Source organism: Macaca nemestrina, chromosome 7 (assembly GCF_043159975.1).
Source record: "Macaca nemestrina isolate mMacNem1 chromosome 7, mMacNem.hap1, whole genome shotgun sequence".
In the NCBI taxonomy this organism is placed as follows: domain Eukaryota; kingdom Metazoa; phylum Chordata; class Mammalia; order Primates; family Cercopithecidae; genus Macaca; species Macaca nemestrina.
Genome location: NC_092131.1, coordinates 16,850,478 through 16,868,155, shown reverse-complemented (window position 1 = coordinate 16,868,155; position 17,678 = coordinate 16,850,478). Strand labels below are relative to the sequence as shown.

At 37.2% G+C, this 17,678-nt stretch overlaps 1 protein-coding gene across 5 annotated transcripts in view; it reads right to left on the bottom strand.

Moving 5' to 3' along the window:
* LOC105467554 (ribosomal protein S6 kinase A5) overlaps positions 1-17,678 on the bottom strand; it is a 206,819-nt gene that overhangs the window by 132,601 nt on the left and 56,540 nt on the right. For all 5 annotated transcript variants that reach the window (XM_071099715.1, XM_024788436.2, XM_011717240.2 and 2 more), the window contains exon 2: positions 13,478-13,549. In XM_071099715.1, coding sequence (XP_070955816.1) covers positions 13,478-13,549 — 72 coding nt within the window. The remainder of the gene's footprint in view (positions 1-13,477; positions 13,550-17,678) is intronic.

The following is a 17,678-nucleotide window of genomic DNA, read 5'->3' as shown; positions in this document are numbered from 1 at the left end:
AAGGCTGGGGTAAGCAGCCCAAAGACAGCCTCAACTGGAAACCAGTATTTCCACAGAGCAAACTTACAAGATCTACTGTTGATTAGATGACAGCAACAGCAACAACAACAACAACAACAAAGGAAATCCACATAAGGAAAAAGTGAACTTCTTAAGAGGACACGAGGGACCAAGGTAGGCACAAACAGTTATTGCTTATTAGACACTATCATAAGCAAGGCCTTCAGAATTTCTACACTTTGCCAGCACTCATGCCAAGGTTTCATAAACTCAGAAATAACTCTGCATTACATGAAGACCAGCTCCATACTATTCCATTTACAAGGTTCTATGTTGTATGGTTTGTGTGTGTGTGTGTGTGTGTATAACACATACATATTTAATACTCACTACTCTTACCTCCAGCACCCAGAACAGTGTTTGCCTCTTGGTAAATACAAATGAATGAATCCCAAGACCAACGGGAATGAATTGAAAAGTTTTAAATTGAAAAGTGACAGAATCAAATTTGCCCATCAGAAAAATCATTCTGGCTGTAGAGTGGAAATAAATGCACCAGCAAGGCCTGAAACCAGGAAGACCTTTGGTGGTTGTTATTTCTCTATTTACTGCAGGACACATTTTAGGCTTTACAAAAAATACTCATTAAGAAATGATATTCACTTATGTATAAAGCTAATCTGAAAGCTTGGTAATGTACTACATTAACTCTTTTAGAAGCTGAGCTACATTCCCTTTCAGCTTCCCCAATAACAGCTAAAACTGAAAAACAAAATAGCTAAAACTTACATAGCATTTATTATGTGTCAGGTGATCAAAACATTTGATTACTCATATCACGTATATCTTAGCAGAGGAGTGTTAACCTACAATACACTAAGATGATTCAGAATCTACGATGTTTGAATTGTTAAAAGAAAACAAATAAGAGGCTGGGCATGGTGGCTCACACCTGTAATCTCAGCACTTTGGGAGGCCAAGGTGGGTGGACCACCTGAGGTCAGGTGTTTGAGAGAAGACTGGCCAACATGGTGAAATCCCATCTCTACTAAAAATACAAAAATCAGCCAGGCGTGGTGGTGGGCACCTGTAATCCTAGCTACTCAGGAGGCTGAGGCAGGAGAATTGCTTGAATCTGGGAGGTGGGGGTTGCAGAGAGCTGAGATCATGCCACTGCACTCCAGCCTGGGTGACAAAGAAAGACTCCGTCTCAAAAAAAAAAAAAAAAAGAAAAAGAAATATCTTTCAATTTGACATGTTATGCTTAAGATAACATACAAATCAACTTCTCATAAATGCTAACAAAATTGCAATTAACAACATTTCATTTATGAGGTATTTTCTCACTTGTTAAATTTTTATTATTAAAAATATCACTTTAGTTGAAATTACTCCCAGAGATGCTAATAAAGTAAATGACTATATAAAATAATAAATAAATAATCTCTTCTTATAAGTAAGTCCTAAATAATTTTGTTTTTTCAATTTAGGTTACAGTTTTACAATGGAGTTCCCTGTTCAATAAATAACCACAACCCAACGTTATCTAGTAATTGGCAATTCATATCCATTATCTTATTAATCTTATAAGAACATTGTGAGATAGGTAATATTATAATAACTTATGCCAAAGGGACTTGAGCTCAGAGTTCATATGATTAACTCAAGAAACTCAAGTAAGCAACCACAGTGTCAAGATGCAAACCTGAGTCTTCCACATCATCCTCGATACTCAAGTACTCTACAACCGTGTGAAAGCACCAAAACCAGAAGAGTGAATCAACTTGGCTGCATCCTTTACTCTTACCTGGCAAAATTTTTCTTTTTTCCTTTTTGTCAAGGTAAGACAAGACCACACCAGCTCTTCAAAGTACATGACCATATATGATTAAAAAAAAGAAAATTCAGAGAATACTAAAGTCTTTAGCTGAGACCTTCATGCTGCACTTCATTATTAGAATTACTGATAATGCACACCCACAGGTACATTTAAACACCTTCTTCTCCCATACTTGGACAGATAGCTCAAAGAAGGCAAAATGGTCAAAAGGAAGGCAGCAGAAGAGATTTAAAAAGATATAAAGGGCCAGGCGCGGTGTCTCATGCCTGTAATCCCACCACTTTGGGAGGCCAAGGCGGGCGGATCACAAGGTGAGGAGATTGAGACCATCCTTGCTAACATGGTGAAACCTCATCTCTACCAAAAATACAAAAAATTAGCCGGGCGTGGTGGCGGGCGCCTGTAGTCCCAGCTACTCGGGAGGCTGAGGCAGAGAGTGGTGTGAACCTGGGAAGCAGAGCTTGCAGTGAGCAGAGATCGTGTCACTGCACTCCAGCCTGGGCAACAAAGTGAGACTCTGTCTCAAAAAAAAAAAAAAAAAGAAATAAAAATATAATCAATATTCCCCAAAATAACCCAAAATTTCATCATCACACAAATTCTAAAAGATGAACCAAAGATATTTCCTGGGCTTTTGCGTATCAATCTGAAGAGTAATGCCAGAGACAACAGCATAAATGACATACTTGATAGACTATTATTATACTTCATACGATGCTGGATTATGGGCAGGTAGGGGCACAGAGCAACAGGGTTGGAAAAATATATAGGGATGATCTTAAGAGCTTACAATCTAGAGGAAAGACTGCAGATGTGAAGAAAATTCAGAGAACAAGTCAGTGCTATGCTCTCTATGGAGGGCTCAGTGCAACAGTTCAGAGAATAAAGCAATCTGGGCAGGATTTGGACAGGTGGAAAAAAAGATGAGTACTACCAATGGGGGAACAAGATAAGGCAGGGCATCAGAGGGTGGAAAAATACACATAATTGTAGGCAAGTGAAGGAAAACAAACCGGACTAGAAAGTAGGCGGACAAATCAACAAGCAAAAAACAAATGACCCCATTAAAAAATGGGCAAAGGAAATGAATAGATCCTTCTCAAAGGAAAATATATACACGGCCAACAAGCATATGAAAAAATGTTCAGCATCACTAATCATCAGAGAAACGTAAATAAAAACCACAATGAGATACCATCTCACACCAGTCAGAAGGGCTATTGTTCAAAAGTAAAAAAATAACAGATACTGGTGAGGTTGTGGAGAAAAGGGAACGTTTATATACTGCTAGTGGGAATGTAAATTACATCAGCCACTGTGGAAAGCAGTTGAGATTTCTCAAAGAACTTTAAAAAGAACTACCACTCAACCCAGAAATCCCATTACCACGTATATACACAAAGGAATATAAATCATTCTACCAAAAAGACACATGTACTCATATGTTCATTGCATGTTCACTGCAGCACTATTCAAAATAGCAAAGACATGGAATCAACCTAGATGCCCATCAATGGTGGACTGGATAAAGAAAATATGGTACATATACACCACAGAATACTATGCAGCCATTTAAAAAAATGAAATCATGTCCTTTGCAGCAACATGGATACAGCTGGGGGCCATTTTCCTAAGCAAACTGATGTAGGAAAAGAAAATGATTTCACTTATAAGTGGGAGCTAAATATTGAGTACACGTGGAAATAAAAATGGAAACAATAGATACTAGGGCCTACTTGAGGGGAGAGGGTAGGAAGACAGTGATGGCTGAAAAACTACATATAGGGTACTATGCTCACTACCTAAGTCATTTTCACACCAAACACCAGCAACAGGCAATTTACTCAGGTAACAAACCTGAATATGTACCCCCGAACCTACAATAAAAGTTGGGGGAAAAAAAATAGAAAGTAGGCAGAATATCAGGGTAAGCTGGGTGAAAAAAGGTAACACGGGAAACTGAAAGCAAGGCAAGAATTTTGGCTTGAATAGTTAACTGGGAAAAAATGCAGTATAAGTTCTTAAATAGGAAAACTGCATGAAAATGTTGTATTTTAATAAGACTGTGTATTATGTATAACAGTATGATATTAAAATGCATAAATGGAAGAGAAAGCATATAGAAAGGCAGACAGGTTAAGACACCCCTTGAAAGAATCCATACATAAGGTAAAATGAGTGATAGCACTTTCTGTTCATAGGCCCAGAAAAGGTAAATCCAAGGATCACTTTAAAGGGAAAATTATAGGACTTTGTGAGAAAATAGAAGTAAAGAGGCTGGGCTGGGCGCAGTGGCTCACAGCTGTAATCCCGGCACTTTGGAAGGCCGAGGCAGGTGGGTCACTTGAGGTCAGGAGATTGAGACCAGCCTGGCTAACATGGTAAAACGCTGTCTCTACTAAAAATACAAAAAATAGTTAGGCATGGTGGTGCACATTTGTAATCCCAGTTACTTGGGCGGCTGAGGCAGGAGAATAGCTTGAACTTTGGGAGGCAGAGGTTGCAGCAAGCTGAGATCACACCACTGCACTCAAGTCTGGGTGACAGAGTGAGACTCCATCTCAAAAAAAAAAAAAAAGAGAAAGAGAAAGAGACCAAAATAGAGAAGAATCCAAAAAGAATCCAACATTAAAAGTTTCCAGCTTGGAAAACTGATCAAGAAGATTAGTGATAGGCCAAAGGAAACTAGACAGTTCAAGAGAAGCAAGTCAATCTGAGTAAAAAAGATTTTAATGAATATTATATGTATTTAAATGTCAAAAAGTAAATCTTTCATATTTAAATATTCCACAAAGCCTTCAAGATATTTGATGAATAGCATTTTTTCTAGTTTAAATATATAGAAATTAATTCATCAGAAGAGTTTTCAGTTTCATTTCCAAAGAAAACCTTACATGACACATGAAGACATCTGATGAGGCTTTTCTATTATTCTAAGTAGTGCTGAAAAAAAAATTATCTTAAAAAGGTAATGAAACTGAAAGATTAGTGGTAAAATTTTTGAATAAAAATTGAGATTTTATTATATTCATAATAAAAGCTTCCACCTACTCCATTTAGTCATCAAAACTGTGATTTTTTAAATGAGATATACTCACAATGACATTTCTTAGTTATCCCATTTTCTCATAAGAGACTACACTGTCAGCTGGCGAAAAAGAAAAGCAGTCTCCACGGCGGACAACTGATCCATTATAAAACTGCACACGCATGAAATGGAAATGCAAAGGTAAAAAAAATTACAGGTGAACTGTTTCCTAGCTTTGTAGAATTGTCTTCAAGGCCTGTGACCAGTCTACTCAATGTGGAGGTATAATAGATAATGAGTCAAAGTATAAAATGTGTTGAAAGAAAATACACACAAGGTTTGATTATACAAATTTGGTATTAAAATTTTCACATATACAAAAATGGGCTGATAATCTGCCTTTTTTTACTGTCCTAGTGTATTTTTTGAAATCAACGTTATACTGGACCCATACAATGAGTTGGAGGAAATAATCCCTTTTCCTGTTCTCTGAAAGAGTTTGTGGAAGATCAGAATTATCTATGCCTTGAACGTGTGGCAGAACTCATTCTTAAAACTGTACTGAATGTCTTCCCAATAGAAGGATTTTTACTTACTGACCAATCTAACAGTTATAGGACTATGCAGGTTTCTCACACCTTTTTCAATCAGTTTGGTAATTTACACATTTCAAGATTACTATGCATGTTAAACTTTGAGGAACATTACGTCAGAAAACTAACTCCTGTCCACCTCCCAAATTAAATGCTATTTTGTCCAATTTTTTAGTTTTCTTTTTTCAACTCCACAAATGAGACATCGTGACCACAGCTTTACACAGTCAGTATGCTTTAGACTGTTTGTTCGGTAATCCTTTTTGCATCTCAGAAAATTCTCCAGGGATTATTTTCCTTCCTCCTAAAACTACTTCTTTTAAAATTGTCATAGGGGACCTATTGGTAGAAAACACATTCAGCTTTTGTATGTTTGAAAATTTTGGCTGAGTGTGGTGGCTCACGCCTGTAATCTCAGCACTCTGGGAGGGCGAGGCGGGTGGATCACGAGGTCAGGAGTTCCACACCAGCCTGGCTAATATGGTGAAACCCCGTCTCTACTAAGAATACAAAAATTAGCCAGCCATGGTGGCATGCGCCTGTAGTCCCAGCTACTCAGGAGGCTGAGGCAGGAGAATCACTTGAACGCAGGAGGTGGAGGTTGCAGTGAGCTAAGATCGTGCCACTGCACTCCAGCCTGGGTGACAGAGCGAGACTCCGTCTCAAAAAAAAAAAACAAAAAAAAACAAAAAAAACCACAAGTGTCTTTTTGCCCACACTTAGGGAAAACAGTTTTGCTGAGTATACAATTGTAGATTAACAGCTATTTTCTCTGGGCATTTTGAAGATATTATTCCACTTTACATGGCTTCCAGGGTTGCTGTTGTAAAGTCCACTGTTTAATTGTTGTTCCTTTATAAATAAGTCTTTTCTCTTTGACGGCTTTTCAGGTATTTCTCTGTCTCTTGTGTTCATCAGTTTCTCTCTGATGTATCTACATAAGAATTTCTTTATATTTGTATGCATAGATTTGCTCTCTGCAAATTCACGTTTAATCCTGTAAACTCCCAGCTATTATTTCTTTGCACAGTGCCTCTACTCATTCTATTAGCTCCTTCTGAAAGTCTGATTAGAAAAATGTTGTATCTTCTCTGTCTATTCTCTATTTTTTTTTTTTTTTTTTGAGACAACCTGTCAACCCAGGCTGGAGTGTAGTGATGTGATCCTAACTCACTGTGGCCTTGACCTCCCAGGCTCAAACAACCCTCTCACCTCAGCCTCCTGAGTGCCTAGGACTACAGTCATACATGCACCACCATGCCCAGCTAAGTTAGTTTGTTTTTCTAGAGACAGGGTCTCACTATGTTGCCCAGACAGATGGGGATCCTCCCACCTCAGCCTCCCAAAGTGCTGGGATTACAGTTGTGAGCCACCATACCTGGCCTATCCTCTATGTCTTAATAGTTCTCTCATATGCTATCTCTTTTTTCTCCATTCTATATTCTGCATATTATCTTCAAATCTATCTTCCAATCCACACTAATTTTCTCTTTAGCTATATCTCATCTACTAGTAAACCATCCATTGAGTTTATACTTTGAATTGTTTTTTCACTCCTAGAAGGACTACTGGTTCTTTTTCCGATCTGGTCATTTTTTAGCATGTATTATTCCGTAATATTACAACCAAATCTCTTTTTAATTAAAAAAATACACATTTATATTTGATATCTAATAATTCCAACAGTCTCTTTAGGTCTAATTCTACTATTTGTTGTTTCCACTTCTTTCACTCATAGTGCTTTGCTTCTTGGATGTTTGTGATTTTTGATAGTAAAATCATGTCTGTAAAACTTTCTTTGCTATTTCCTTAAGATCTAAGTAAATCTTCCAGAGAAGATTTACGTTTGCTTTGCTAGTGCTGTTGGGAACACTACCAACTCGTAAGTAGAATAAACCAAATTCATACTTGTTTGTGTGATATACATATATATATGATGGAGTCTTCCTCTGTGCAGTGACTCACTGCATCCTCCACCTTCGGATTCAAGCAATTCTCCCTGCCTCGACCTCCACAGTAGCTGGGATTACAGGTGCCTGCCACCACGCCTGGCTAATTTTTGTATTTTTAGTAGAGATGGGGTTTTCCCATGTTGGCCAGGCTGGCCTTGAACTCCTGACCTCAGGTGATCCGCCTGCCTCAGCCTCAAGCAGTGCTGTGATTACAGGCATGAGCCACCGTGCCTGGCCGGGATTTTTTTTTTTTTTTAATCACGTAAGTGGATAACAAACTGAAGCTGCAAACCTGTATGATGTTTGGTTTAAGGTTGTGACTCAGGGAAGGCTTTTACTACTTATCTGTTTCTTTCACCCAAAGCCAATGCGAAGCCAGAAAAGTTTCCCCTCCATCTCCCTTTGCAGGCTAGATTTTTATTTTCTCATTTACTCTTTTACTGAGCAGTAGCCTTCTCTACCTCTTGAGTGCCTTAGAGGCTGTCTCCTATATACAAAGTATGAAAATGGTAAACCCAAAGAACTAGTTCACAATTCACTGGTGGATTTCTCCAGCATAACTTGTGCCCTCAGGCAGCTTATTTGCTTCTCTAAATTCCTGCTCCCATTTTATTTTTTCAAGCTTAAGAACTTTTCTTACTCTTGTCAGGTGATCTATGCAGTTGATAGAAAGACTACTCAACTGCATAGATCACCTGGCAAGAGTAAGGAAAATTCCTTATCTAGCACTTTAGGGGTTTAATAATGACGGTGGCCACATGCAGTGGCTCATGCCTGCAATCCCAGCACTTTGGGAAGCCAAGGCAGGAGGATTTCTTGGGCCCAGGAGTTTGAAGCCAGCCTGGGCAACATAACAAGACCCTGTCTCTACTAAATAAATAAACACGCAAGCAAGCTGCGTGTGGTAGAACATGTTTCCAGTCCCAGCTACTCAGGAGGTCGAGGTGAAAGGACTGCTTGAGCCCAGAAGTTCAAAGCTATAGTGAGACAGGGTCTTGCTCTATCTCCCAGGCTAGAGAGCAATGGCACAATCATGGCTCACTGTAGCCTCGACCTTCCAGACTCAAGAGATCCTCCTGCCTCAGCATCCCTAGTAGCTGGGACTATAAGTGAGTGTTACAACACCTCAGGCTAATTTTTTTTTTTTTTCAGTAGAGATGAAATCTCACTATGTTGCCCAGGCTAGTCTCGAACTCCTGGGGTCAAGTGATACTTCCACCTCAGCCTCTCAAAGTGCTGAGATTACAGGCATGAGCCACTGCACCAGGCCCTAAGATTGCCTTTTTCTTTCTGCTTCTGTAGTTGGAATATACTGCATACATTAAATTAACAGATCAATGGATAGGATTAGTCTCATTGTTCTTGTTATGTACTGTAAAATTCAATGGTGAAATTAATCATTAATATTACATTTTAATAGTGTCCTTGAGAAGGTTCTGTAGATGCTATGTCTATTTTGCTATAGAGAAGTTATCTATTATTACAGATTAAAGTTGTTTAGCTTTGACCATATCTATCTCAGTCTGAGATAATGTTTTCTTTAAAAACTGCTATAAATCTATTTTTAAAATAAATAAGAATTGGGTTAATTAAAAGTATATAAACAGCAGTTTCATTTGATCAATTGTACTAATATTTTTACTAAGTTTTGCTTTTGATAAAAAACATAAAAACTGACATTTCTGAAACTTTAATATGAAAAAGGCATCTCTAAAACATGGAAAGTCATGGAAACATTGCAAATAAGAATAGCAATTTGTTTTCAAATTTTCAAGGACCTTTACATATAACAAGATCCCTTACTATATGGAATAAGTATACTCATCCATTCATTCAAAAATATTTGAGAAACTACTATGCATAAGTTACCACTAAGAAAATTTCTGTTTACCCAAATCCTATTTTCCTGGCAATTTTATAGTATTGGATTATAGATAAGTTAGATGGAATTCTGCCATCTAAATGGCAGATGGCAGGAAACATGCCAAGACACTATGAACTCTTCAGGCAATATAGATTATGATTAAAGTTTAAGCATATAATATTTTTCTGTCACAGACTTCTTCCTGTTTTAAAATTGTTTAACCCAACCTGTAGTAAAAAAGGAAGATCATTCAGATTTCTTCCTGTCTTAAAATTATTTAACCTAACCTGTAGCAAAAAAGGAAGATGATTCTCACATCAAGGATTACTTTAAACAGAACTTGAGAGAATTTACAGAACCTCGTATTCAAAATATTTAAAAGTGTGCATGACTTTTTATAAAATATCTGAAAACGAAAAACAAAAACATATGTTCATACAAAAATTTATACATGAACGTTCATAGCAGCATTATATTTATCTATTTGTTTATTTTTTAGACAGAGAGTCTTGCTCTGTTGCCTAGGGTGGAGTACAGTGGCACAATCACGGCTCACTGCAGCCTCAAACTGTTCAAGCAATTCTCCCACCTCAGCCTCCCAAGTAGCTAGGACTACAGACACATACCACACCATGCCCAGCCAATTTTTAAATTTTTGTCAAGATGGGTGTCTCACTATTTTGCCCAGGCTAATCTCCAAAGCAGCATTACTTATAACAGCCAAAACATGGAAACAACCCAAATGTCCATCTCCTGATGAACAGAGAGACAAAATGTGGTATATCTGTACAATGAAATAGTAAGTCATAAAAAGTATGAAGTACTGGCTGGGCATGGTGGCTCACATCTGTAATTCCAGCACTTTGGGAGGCCGGGGCAGGCGGATTGCCTGAGGTCGGGAGTTCGCGACCAATCTGGCAAACATGGTGAAACCCCATCTCTACTAAAAATACAAAAAAATTAGGCGAGCATGGTGGCGTGCACCTGTAATCTCAGCTACTCCGGAGGCTGAGGCAGGGGAATTACTCAAACCAGGGAGGTGGAGGTTGCAGTGAGATCGGGCTACTGCACTGCAGCCTGGGTGGCACAGTAAGACTCTGTTTAAAAAAAAAAAAAAAAAAAAAAAAAGGTATGAAGTACTGATGTGTACTACAACATGAAAGAACCTAGAAAACATTATGCTAAGTGAAAGAAGTTGGTCACCAGGGACTACACATTTGTATGTTTACCTTTATATGAAATGTCCAGAAGAGGCAAATATATAGATACGAAAATTCAGTTACTGGTTGTTTAGGACTGGGGAGGATGGTGAGCTTGCTTGGGCATTAATAGTTAAAAGGTTCCGGGTTTCTTTCTGAGGTAAGGAAAATGATATAAAATTGACTGTGGTGATAGCTGCACAACTTTGTGAATATACTAAAACCACTGAATTGCACACTTTAAATGATGGAACAATATGGTACATGAGTTATATCGCAATAAAGTTGTTACCAAGAAAAAAAGCCACATACAGATAAAACAGATAAAAACATGCAGATAAAAGATATTATAAAAACAATCTATAATATATATCAACCTTAAGAAGTTTTGACCAGATGTCACAAGCACTATTTTTAAGGGAAATGAGTCACCACAGAACTGTGACCCTCTTTCCCCTTTGAGTAGATATTGCCTTTGAAACAGGAAACAAAGGTAGAAATAAAGGATATTATTTTGATATTTTGAAAGCATGATTTCTTAGGAATGCAAGTGGGGTAGAGCTTGGGTTTTTAAATAATACATATGAACAAATTATCTGAAGGTGGAAATGTACAATAACATCTCCAAGTTGACAGTTAAACTAAATTTCCGACAATAACATGCTTAGTTGATGGGAATAAACTATTCATTGTGCTTATACACTGGTAGCTGTAAAAATTGGGCCTATATGGCATGCTAAACTACTCAGGGAGGTTATAAAGACCTTATACAGCAGGGCCGTAGATGAAGGCTCATTACTAAATGATCTAAAGACAGCTTACATAAGTGAACTCAAACACACGTGAGGCAGGCCGGGTGCGGTGGCTCACACCTGTAATCCCAGCACTTTGGGAGGCTGAGACAGGCGGATCACGAGGTCAGGAGTTTGAGACCAGCCTGGTCAACATGGTGAAACCCCATCTCTACTAAAAAGACAACAAATTAGCCAGGCATGGTGGCGCATGCCTGTAATCCTAGCTACTCAGGAGGCTGAGGCAGAAGAATCGCTTGAACCCAGGAGGCGGAAGTTGTAGTCAGTCAAGGTTGAGCCACTGCACTCCAGCCTGGGTGACAGAGCTAGACTTTGTCTCAAAAAGCAAACAAAACAAAACAAAAAACAGACATGAGGCTAGAGAAGTGGCTGGTATTGATTACAGAAGCCTCAAGAGAAAGGCTTTTTCTCTCGCTATAATGCTTGGCATTTTGGAAGGGATGGGCAGATACCCCTATATGGACAGATGTAATCCATCCTGTCAGGGGCTAGAACTCTGAGGTCCCTGAGAGTGTGAAGCTAAACTGTAGTGGAGAAGAAAAATGGTCTGTCGTCTGAGGCTCTCCCTGGTCTTCCAGGACAAGAGATTCTAGGCCTGCTGAGAATGGGGGGAGGGTGGGGAAGAGCTAAAGGCCTCCTTTGTACCTTGACCTGATGGGAGAAAAATGACAGAAGCCAGTTCTCATAGCAGCAGTGACTGCAGAGCAACACAGTCCAGGGAGAGAACTGAATAGGAAACATACACATGACAAGAAGCTGCGTAACTGGCAAGGCCTAGCATAAAACTGAAAATGCGGTGCTTTGTTCATGAATTACTAATAATTTCAGAACAGTGATAGCAGAGCATTACACCAAATGTGGGGTTCTTGTATGTGCAGGGATCTCTACAACTGCATAGGTCATATCCCCCTTAAGTCAGCCCTGATTCCTGAGCAGCAAGAGCAGCAGTGGTAGCAAAAATCCAGAAGGCAAAGGAAAGTTCAAAGCACAAAACCAAGATCATGTAAAATCCCGCTACCACTAAGATTTTAGTGTACATAACCATGTATATCCCAGAGAGTTTTCTTTTCTTTATTTTTTGTAGAGATGAGGTCTTACTATGTTTCTCAGGCTGGTCTTGAACTCCTGGCCTCAAGGGATCTTCCCATCTTGGCCTCCCAAAGTGCCTCCCAAAGTGCTATGGTGGCATATGTCACCACACCCAGGCACCTAGAAATTTTTCTGCATACATATATACATGCAGATATTTTCCACATCCATATATACATGTAGATATTTATATTTACTCATATAATGTTTTGTATATTGTACATTCTCTTCTGTAGCTTTTTTAAAACTTATTTTGGAGAGCCTTCCAAAGTATTAATAAAAGTAGCTCATGTTAATCCATTACATACATTATAGAACATATAGACCCATGTTCCATTTAACCAAAGCCCTATTGTTGGGTTTCTAAACAGTCTTAGGTTTTTCATTATTACAAATTATGTGCATTGAATATCAATAGAGTTAAATGAAGATTGAATAAGACAATCAATACAAAGTCCTCCACAGAGTACTTGGCATCTAACAAGCACTCTATCAATGTTAGTGATTTTTAAAAATATTGTGTCCTGGATGGGCGCAGTGGCTCACGCCTATTAACCCAGCACTTTGGGAGGCCGAAGAGGGAGGAATACTTGAGCTCAGGAGTTCGAGATCTCTCTGGCCAACATGGTGAAACCCCATCTCTACTAAAAATACAAAATTAGCCGGGCGTGGTAGCAGGCACCTGTAATCCCAGCTACTCAGGAGGCTGAGGCAGGAGAATCGCTTGAATCGAAGAAGCAGAGGTTGCAGTGAGCCGAGATCATGCCACCGCACTCTGGCCTGGGCAACAAAGCTAGACTCCATCTCAAAAAAAAATAAATAAAATAAAATAAAATAAAATATTGTGTCCTGTGTAAGGCTGAACTAATTTACATTCCCAACAGCACAGTAAAAGGGACTGGTTTCCCTAAATCTTTGCCAATTCTTTTAATTTTTTGCCTCTTGTGCTTCTATGAATAGTCTGTTCATGTTCTTTGACAGTTCTCCTAATGGATTCCTCATGCTTTTTAAATTTTAATTTCTATATTGGGGATATCAATCCTTCATCATAGATATAATAAGTACTTCTTTTTTTCCTTAAAAATTAACTTAAGACTTACCTCCAGTTCCTAGGACCTTCAGGAGCTCAAAATTTTCTATCCCCACCTTCTCTGCATGTCCTGTCAAATTAGCTAAAAGAAAAAAAGAGAGAGAAAAAAAAAATTAAGAGGGTCAGCAATAGAAGAAGGCTCCTGGGGGCTTCTCAGGTACCAGCAATGCTCTATTTCTTGACTTGAGTGATTAACCAGGGGTTGCTTTATAATTATTTGTTAAATAGTATAGCATATTTTACATAAATTTCTGTATGTTATACATTACAATAAAACTTTTTTTGGAATTTAGGAACTATATATATCATTTGTACCAAAGATTAACATAAATTAAAGTGTTTATTAGACTCTCTACTGACCAATATACTCCAAAAACAAATGAAAATTCTAATATGTAGACAGATACATAGTGGGGAAAAACTGGATGGATTGAGAAGATGTATTAATTTATTCAACAAACATTTACTGAGTATCAATTAAGTTAAATGTCATCCCCAGGTTCTAGGGTAGGTTCTAGTTCCACTTCTGCCACTAAATACCTGGACATGATATAGTATGCATTCGTCACTTGAATACTCTATGTCTCCATTACTACATCTCTGAAATGAAAGTGTTAGTCTCAATGAACTCTAGGATCCCTGTCAGCTCTAAAATTTTAGGACTATGTTTAAAAATATAAACTCTTCAAAAATGTATTCTGTCTTGAACAAATAAAATTAGGATATCTTATAAATTAGCATTTTCCATAACATATTCCATTGAATTCTAGTCCTATCTTAAAATAGGTGTTCTGTTTGGGGGAGAGGTGGGGAGCAGAGTGCTTTGGTAGAATAAATGTGGAAATGGTGGGCTTAAACAAAGTTACATGATTTCTTTACTGCTGAACCTTACAGATCCTGTGTTATGAAAATATGCATGTAGATCATCAAGACTAAGATACATTTGTCAATTTATTTAACCACAAAATTATTTTTAAGGTAGTATCTATTAATATTATGTGAACTAGTACTCTGCAGAAGTGGTTAAGAAAGGCTTGATCCAAATCCTAGTTATGCCATTTAAAAGCTGTGTGACCTTGCCAAATTACTTGTCTGTGTCTCAGTGCCCAATAATGTAAATGGGCATCAAACTACTTATCCTCAAAGCATACTGATATCTGCGATTTACTTTGAAATGTATTTTTTTAAATAAGATAAATTTATAAATAAATATAGCTATGAACACGTATGTCAAAAGCAAATACAACAAAATACTACTTGCAGAATTTAGGTAGTGAGTATAAGGGTATTCAACATACAATTCTTTCAAATTCTCTGTATATTAGAAAATGGCCATTATAAAATGACAGAAAACAAAATAATACCTACCACATAGAATTTAATGAGGATTAAATGAGTTAAATTTATACAGTGCTTGCTGTGTGCCAATAAGCAGTATTATATATAAGGGTTTGTAAATAAATTAATGCTTTGGGACTACAACTTTAAGAAAATAAAACTCAACTAAGAACTTTTGGAATTAAAAGCTTCAGGGCATAAATAATTTCAGTGTCTTTCCAAAGTTTAACTAAACTCATAATTTAAAATTTTAAAAAATTGTGGTTGAAAATACATAACATAAAATTTACCATCTTAACCATTTTTAAGTATACAGTATTGTTAACCATATGTATGCTGTTATGCAACAGATCTTTAGAACCTTTTCATTCTGCAAAATAAACTATATCCATTGAACAACAACTGCCCTCTTCCCTCTTCTCTCAGACCGGGGAACCACCATTCTATTTTCCATTTTTAAGAGTTTTACTGTCAATGTATAATTTTATAGTAAGAACAAGTCAATGTACATGGCCCAGCCTAGAGTTCACACTGACATCAATATAGATCCAAAATTAACACCAAAAACATAGGTAGTATTTTAAAACAAACACACAATGGCTTATTTTTCTCTAATATGTCAAGCAGATTTTATAAAAAGCCAAACTCATGAGAGACAACCACTTTTGAAATAATGATTTGGCTCTCTTCTAATGTTAAATTCTATTATTTTATGATGTAAAAAAAGCTTAAGACATTATTACTAAAGAGTCATGTGTTAAAAATAATTACTCCTAGTTCTTACTATTAGGACTCCTTTTTTATTTACTGAGATATGTACAAGCCCAGCTTTCCAAAAGCATTGTTCATATACTAGATTATATCTATATTTATATTTGCTTTATATTTATTTATTACTTATCTATATTTGCTGTTACACTAAGAAGATAAGGAGTTATTTTTTGATACACAGAATTAACTTTCATAGGAAATTTTTAAAAGGTTATAAATTACCCTTTCTTTTACAATGTATACTACCCAGGAAACCCTAGTCAATCACAAAGATTGTTCAGATAATTTGTGAAAGGCTGTTTTTGTTCATTATCTACTACCTCTATTATTTTGTTTCTGACATAAATTAACACTTTGCCCGCTACAGGAACTCAAGGCTTCTCCAACCTCCTATCCCCAGGGCTCAAGATGAAGGGCATCAGTGCCTTCTATACTCAGGGCTGAAGGTTTCCAGGTGATGAGAAGCAGCTCAAGGTATGTTCTCTTTGGCTCCTCCTCTCATTACTTTGGCAGCTGAGAGTTTCGTTTACTCTTTTTATTGCTTTTCCACCAATACTATTCCCAGGTGGCTGGTAGGTAAGGCAGAGCTTGGGAGAGGTTCTTCTTTCTCCCATAACTCAAGTCCTAGGTCTTAGAAAAACTCAAGAATGCTGGTCCTGAAAAGAGTTTAGCCCTAGGCTTATGAAGAAAAACCACTCTCTTCCACCTCGTTTCTGCTAGAGTTTAGATTTTTTGGAATTTCCTTGCTTAAGAATGGCAAGATTCCAGTAAACAATCTTAAAGGGTATCTGCATAGGGCAAAGGAACAAGTAAGTCCTTAAGCAGGTCCATGTGATCCAGCCCAGCTCACCAAGGTCAAGGTTTCAGTTTGGGGTACAGAACCAGAGATCGAGCTTGCTATCATGTACTCCTTTATTTTGTCTTCACTTTCTTAATCTTACCTGGGAACCATGCAGTTGAAACTACGATAGGGTAGGATACAGAAATCTTAATCCTTACGATAGCCCTCAAAGCTATTGTCTGAGACTGTAACATTCCTTTGGTTCTTATGTTTGCTCAAAGGAAAAATTAAAGACATTTGAGCACCAAAAATCTATAGTTAACATATTTCTAAGTTTTACTAAGGTACAACTTACATATAATAAAATTCACTTATTTAAATGAACAGTTTGATGAATTTTGGTAATTGTACATAGTCATGGAGCCACCACCACAAGCATGATAGAAAACAGTTCCATCACCCTGAAAATTTCTGTTCCATTACCCTGAAAAGTTTCTGGATGTCCTTTTGAAGCCAATTACTTCCCGGGTAACTAATAATCTAATTCCAGTCATTATAGTTTTAGCTTTTCTAGAATTTCATATAAATTAAATCATACAATACATAGTTTCTTGGCTTTCAACTTCATTTACTTAGCCTACAGTCTTTGAGGTTTCATCCAGGTTTTTGACAGTCTACTATTTTTCCACCAGAATCTTCACAGTGTGTGCTGTACCTAGCCTTTACTTCATTTACTCCCCTCATAAATTAATCTAAAAGAGTAAAATAAAAATTTAAAAGGTGATATGATATAGGCCCATCTCAGAGCTCTTGAACTTAGTAACCATATGATTTTTTTTTTTTTGCCCCTCTTCCTGACTCTGAGTCTTTTCCATTACATCTATTAAGCAAAGTAAGTAAACACATATGACAGCAAATCAGTAGTAAGCTCTATCATATTTAGGCATGGGGGAATATTTGTCCATTATAAAGATTTTTTTCACTGTGTTGATGACAAAACACGTAAGAGGAAATGGTAAATATCATTACTATATAGAATCCTAAGCAACAAAAAACACATTCGAGCATGTGAGTCTAGGTGTCTAAATAGTTTTCATTCCTATGCTATTATTTTGTCATTGTGATTAAAGCTTTTGTGCATGAAAGTCTAAAAATAAATTTAATTTCTCTTAATTGTTAACCTAAGAACAAGAGTTCAAACTTCTCTACAATAATATTAACAATATTAGAACAAGACTTATAATATTTACACATTTATTTCACCCTAAAGGTGAAATAAAACATTAACCAATTGCAGAAATTTGCACGTGTGAGTCATCCA